General features: G+C 46.2%; 1 protein-coding gene across 1 annotated transcript in view; it reads left to right on the top strand.

The window, feature by feature from the left end:
* Window positions 1-2,309: 2,309 nt before the first annotated feature.
* The window catches only part of Ino80c (INO80 complex subunit C), a 15,707-nt gene continuing 12,081 nt past the window's right edge, over window positions 2,310-5,935 (top strand). Inside the window, exon 1 of the mRNA XM_021214959.2 lies at window positions 2,310-2,579. Coding sequence (XP_021070618.1) covers window positions 2,427-2,579 — 153 coding nt within the window. The 5' untranslated portion in view covers window positions 2,310-2,426. The remainder of the gene's footprint in view (window positions 2,580-5,935) is intronic.

Genomic DNA, 5,935 nt, shown 5'->3' with positions numbered 1-5,935 from the left:
TAAAAGAACGGAAAAAGAAGATCATGGTTTAATCATGGCTACTCATGATGACTCCTGGACACATTAAAAATGTATCTCCATGGGGATTTGACTATATGACACAATTTTGAAAAACATATAGTAGCAACACAAAGCATTTTAAAAAATAAGACAGCCATCAAAGAGACAACCAGAGTTTAGGAGGAAATAAGAGGGATGGAGACATTTTAGAAACCAAGGGGAGAATTTCAGCAAGAAAGCAATGGAGAATGCATTTGAATTTGGTGGCTGGAAGCCAAATGGTGGTCCATCCACTTGCCCAACTCCTTCATATTTGAACTCAGTAAACATTACGAGAAGCAGGCCAGCATCCTCAGAGGCACATGCACAAAATTCAGAGGGCAAGGCGAAGGGAAGGAGGTACAGCAGCTGCTTATTAGAGCCATAATTTGAACTGAGGCAAAATGAATGTCACCAGGCCAGGAGCTAGGCGACAATGGAAACAAAAGCATGAGTTCAGAGACTTGAATACCCAGGAAATAGAATTTGTCTCTGACAGGGGCACAAAGATCTGTTGTTGGTTGTTGTTGAGAACTGAACAAAAGAGGGATAAGCCTAAGTTATTAAGGACTTAATGTTCTAAAGTTATATGGTTTTTATCTAGACGATAAAGAGGCCTGTACAAAAGAAAGTTAAGTGCTCCAGTCAGATCTAAAAGCCCATCTTAGCAGCCAGTGAGAATGAGGGCCTTGGAGTCAAGGATGGATTCTACAGCAACTCAGACTTCCATTTGGAGACTGTCACAGGAATCACTCGGGAGACTGAGTCCCTGGGGTAGGAACAGAATAGATGAAGATAAGCAGAAGGGATGGCTGCAGTAAGAGGTTTGCTAGAGTGATTGGTGCTTGGGAGGCATAAGTCCTTGAGACAAGAAATGAGGGGAATGGACTAGGTGAGGACAGGGGAGGAGATCTGGCATGGGAAATATCATTTCCACGCCAGAAGGCTGTCAGTAACAATACTGCTCAGTCCCTTTTTCCTTCATTGTTCTTTTGCCTCTGCATCTTCAGTCTCCAGCCTGTTACAAATATCCAGATTCACACAGCTGCTTTAACTACTAAATTGTGAGGATTCACTCCTTTTTGTTGTTGTTTATTGTACTCAAACATAATTATAATGCATCAATGACTTGCAAATGACTGTGACTGGAGACATATATATTTATCCCTAGTCGAAAGACACAACTGTCACCTTACAGAGATATTATTATATCCTAGTCAAGACATATATCACCTAGTTAGTGGTGGCACACACCTTTAATCCCAGCACTCCGGAGGCATAGGCAAGTGGATTTCTAAGTTAGAGGCCAACCTGGTCTACAGAGTGAGTTCCAGGACAGCCAGGGCTACACAGAGAAACCCTGTCTTGAAAAACCAAAAAGAAGGAAGGAAGGAAGGAAGGAAGGAAGGAAGGAAGGAAGGAAGGAAGGAAGGAAGAAAGAAAGAAAGAAAGAAAGAAAGAAAGAAAGAAAGAAAGAAAGAAAGAAAGAAAGAAAGAAGCAAGAAAGAAGCCATTAAGTTAGATAATGGTATCAAGTCTCTGGAGATATGCAAACAAAAAAACAAAACAAAATCCCGAGGTATAGGGCATTTAATTCATGACTTGGTTTAGATGTGATCTCCCTGACAACTATAAGTAAAATTTCGTCTGTTGGCATGCACTTGGTGAAGAGAGTGGAAGAGCAGTTACATAGCAACAAGCAATCTTGGACTCCTGGAAGACTGAAGAGCACCTACCTTCCTAGTGTATTGTGCAGTACTGATACGTAAACTTCAACCCAGGTACGAAGCAAACCCTAGCAAATAGCTCAGCAATCTGCTCGTGGACTGATATTTAACTTTCTTTATTTTTTACAAACACTGAGATTGTGGCACCTGTCTGTAATCCTGGCATTTGGAAGGTGGAGGACAGAGGGTTTAGAATTCAAAGATAACTGGGGCAACATGAGTTTGAGGTCAGCCTGGTCTACATAGCGAGCTGCAGGTCATCCAGAGATCCTGTCGAACTCAGAAATCCGCCTGCCTCTGCCTCCCGAGTGCTGGGATTAAAGGCGTGCGCCACCACGCCCGGCCAGAGACCCAGTCTTAAAAACCAAGAAAAAGAATGAAGTTACTAAAAGGCCGGATGCTCACGGGGACCCTCCAGGCGCGTGCCCCAGGTCAAGGTTCACAATGGCACCAGCAGTCACCAGCCGGGCGCCTTCCGACCCGGAAGGAGCACTTCCGAGCCCCGCCTCCTGAGAGCCGCAGCGGAGGACGCGGTTAAGCTCCGGGAGGCTCGCGGAGTTTCGGAGCATCGACACGGAAGTAACATCGAGCCGGAAGTTCTCGGGCTCGCCTTGGAGGGGGTGGGGGCGGGGAGGGAGCCGCAGGCCGAGTGCGGGCAGAATGGCGGCTCAAATTCCCATCGTGGCTGCCACGTCTACCCCCGCCGTAGCTAGGAACAGCAAGAAGAGGCCAGCTAGCCCTTCTCACAACAGCAGCGGAGGGGGATATGGCGCTAGTAAGAAGAAAAAGCTATCGGCCTCCGGCTTTGCTCAGGTAATGTCCGCACCGTCCGGGGACGAGAGCGCAGGCGCAGGCGCGAGAGGCGCCGAGCACGCATGCGCGGGGAGGGGCGGAGGCTGAGGCGCGTGCGCAGTGCCTGTATGGGGGGGCGCGGGGGGAGGTGTCAGTGCTCTCCGAGCAACATCCTAAATATTGCTGGAAATTAGTATATTTGAGTCATAGGCTGAACCTGTGGTTTTGGTTAAAAGGTCACCCGCGTCATATAGTAATGTAGGAGATTATAATCGGTTTAGCAGGACCTCCCAGTTCCGTCAGGACTTGTTTTCTGTATCTTTCTGCATGAGAAGTTTGCGGGTCACCCATAGCGCATCTCGCAGACACCCGGTGGGGTCTGAGGGATCTTCCCAGTGTACAACACAACATGGAGGAGTACAAAGATGGTTGATACCAGTGGTTGCCTTCACTCTTCTTACATGTGTTAAATCTGGAGGTTAAGAGATTGATGTACGTCCTTAATCCCAGTACTTGGAAGGTAGCTCTGCAAGTTCGAGGCCAGCCTGCTCTACAGAGAGAGCTGCAAAACACCAAGGCGACAAAGAGAGCCCTGTCTCGATAAGCACACAAACAAAGAGGCTGAGGTCAATGACAAGAGTGCTGGCAGAGACCAGCATCGGCTTGGTTAGGTTCTTGACACTTTCTGAGGAAGCTCCTCAGCTTATGTGGTGCTTTTGCCCAGAGACCCTTGGTAATTGGAACTGCAGCCCCTTTTAGCATATTACTGAGTTACTACGCTTGCTTGCAATGAAAACACAAACCATGGACAGTCTCCAGATAAGAGAGGTCCAGATATTTTCTGCTTATCTTGTTCCCATGCCACAGCCTTGCAATTCTGTCATTATGCTCTATCCTCCCTGCCAGAGGTAACTACTCTTCCAATAGCTCTTACCTCAATTAGCTTTGTTTTAAAATGTTTAAACAGAATCATGCAGAACATATTCTTAATAATTCAAGCAAATACTAATGTAATTGCTTCTTGTAAAACAGTGGTTCTTGTTCCTTTGAGACAAGAAAAATGTTAAGGCGGGCTGGTCTTGAACTCATAATCTTGGCTTGGTCTTCCTAGTACTGGTTTAATAGAATGAACTACCATGCCCAATTTCTTCTATATGTATACCTTTGGGGGTGGTTTTTGTCTGGTTTCAGACCTGGGGACACAGGACTGAAGTGCATGTTTTACATACGAAAGCAGACCTGGCCTCCAGGTTCTCCCAGCATCCCTTGGTTCCTACCTGGCATACCCTATCCCAAATCCTGATCTTCCCAGCACAAGGGCCTTCCTCTTCCCCCAGAGGCTCTTCCCTATATCATCCAGACATTTTGGTCACACCCTTTCGTCTTCTCTTCCTGCACGCGCCTCTTCTCCCTTCTTCTCTCCTTCCTCCACCCCAACCCCTTTCTCCATGGAGAATCCCCTGGCCTCCATCCTGCGGGCCGGTGAACTTGCCCACCGAAGAGCAGCCTTTAATAGAATCTAATCTGGTTTAAATTGGCTCATTTCACCGGCAGCGGTGGAGAAGTAACCTATCAGTTTGAAATAGGGTCTCTTTGTAGTCCTGGCTATCCTGGAACTTGTTCTGTAGACCAAGCTGGCCTCAAACTCACTATCTCTGCCTCCCAAGTGCTGGGATGAAAGGCGTGTACCTGGGTTGTTTGTTTTGAAAAGGGATCTCATGACGTTTCTCAGACTGGTTTAGAACATAGTCTGTATCACAAGCTGGCCCCAAATTTCTAATCCATCTGTTTGTGGCTCCTGGATGCTGAGATTACAGGCGTGCACTGTCATGCCTAGCTCCTGGTATACACTCTTTTTTTTTTTTTTTGGTTTTTCGAGACAGGGTTTCTCTGTATATCCCTGGCTGTCCTGGAACTCACTTTGTAGACCAGACTGGCCTTGAACCCAGAAATCCGCCTGCCTCTGCCTCCTGAGTGCTGGGATTAAAGGCGTGTGCCACCACCGCCCGGCTTAAAGAAAAATTTAAAAAATTAGATATTTTCTTTATTTACATTTCAAATGTTATCCCCTTTCCTNGTTTCCCCTCCGAAAACCCCCCCCCCCCCTGCTCACCAACCCACCCACTCCTGCTTCTGGCCCTGGCATTCCCCTATACTGGGGCATAGAGCCTTCACAGGACCAAGGGCCTCTCCCCCCCATTGATGACCTACTAGGTCATCCTCTGCTATATATGCAGCTGGAGTCATGAGTCCTACCATGTGTACTCTTTGGTTGGTGGTTTAGTCCCTGGGAGCTCTGGGGGGTACTGGTTAGTTCATATTGTTGTTCCTCCTATGGGGCTGCAAACCCCTTCAATTCCTTGGGTCTTCTCTCTAGCTCCTTCATTGGGGACCCTGTGCTCTGTTCAATGGATGGCTGTGAGCATCCACTTCTGTATTTGTCAGGCACTGGCAGAGCCTCTCAGGAGACAACTATATCAGGCTCCTGTCAACAAGCACATGTTGGCATCCGAAGTAGTGTCTGGGTTTGGTGATTATATATGGGATGGATCCCCAGGTGGAGCAGTCTCTGGATGGTCATTCCTTCAGTCTCTGGTCCACACTTTGTCTCTGTAATTCCTTCCATGGGTATGTTGTTCCCCCTTCTAAGAATGATTGAAGTATCCACATATTGGTCTTCCTTCTTGAGTTTCATGTGTTTTGGAAATTGAGTCTTGGGTATTCTAAGTTTCTGGGCTAATATCCACTTATCAGTGAGTGCATATCATGTGTGTTCTTTTGTGATTGGGTTACCTCGTTCAGGATGATATCCTCCAGATCCATCCATTTGCCTAAGAATTTCATGAATTCATTGTTTTTAATAGCTGAGTAATACTCCATTGTGTAAATGTACCACATTTTCTGTATCCATTCCTCTATTGAGGGACATCTGGGTTCTTTCCAGCTTCTGGCTATTATAAATAAGGGTGCTATGAACATAGTGGAGCATGTGTCCTTATTACCAGTTGGAAGATCTTCTGGGAGTATGCCTAGAAGAGGTATTGTTGGGTCCTCAGGTAGTACTATGTCCAATTTTCAGAGGAAGTACAAGACTGATTTCCAGAGTGGTTGTACCAGCTTGCAATCCCAGCAGCAATCTCCATTGTGTTCTTCTTTCTCCACATCCTTGCCAGCATCTGCTGTTACCTGTGTTTTTTATCTTAGCCATTCTGATTGGTGTGAGGTGGAATCTTAGGGTTGTTTTGATTTGCATTTTCCTGAGTACTAAGGAAGTTGAACATTTATTTTTTAAGGTGCTTCTCAACCATTTAGTATTCATTAGCAGAGAATTCTTTGTTTACCTCTGTAACACATTTTTTTTAAAATTTTATTTATTT

Source organism: Mus pahari, chromosome 15, assembly GCF_900095145.1.
Source record: "Mus pahari chromosome 15, PAHARI_EIJ_v1.1, whole genome shotgun sequence".
In the NCBI taxonomy this organism is placed as follows: domain Eukaryota; kingdom Metazoa; phylum Chordata; class Mammalia; order Rodentia; family Muridae; genus Mus; species Mus pahari.
The sequence above is the reverse complement of the archived record's forward strand: the minus strand, read 5'-3'. Positions and strand labels throughout refer to the sequence as shown.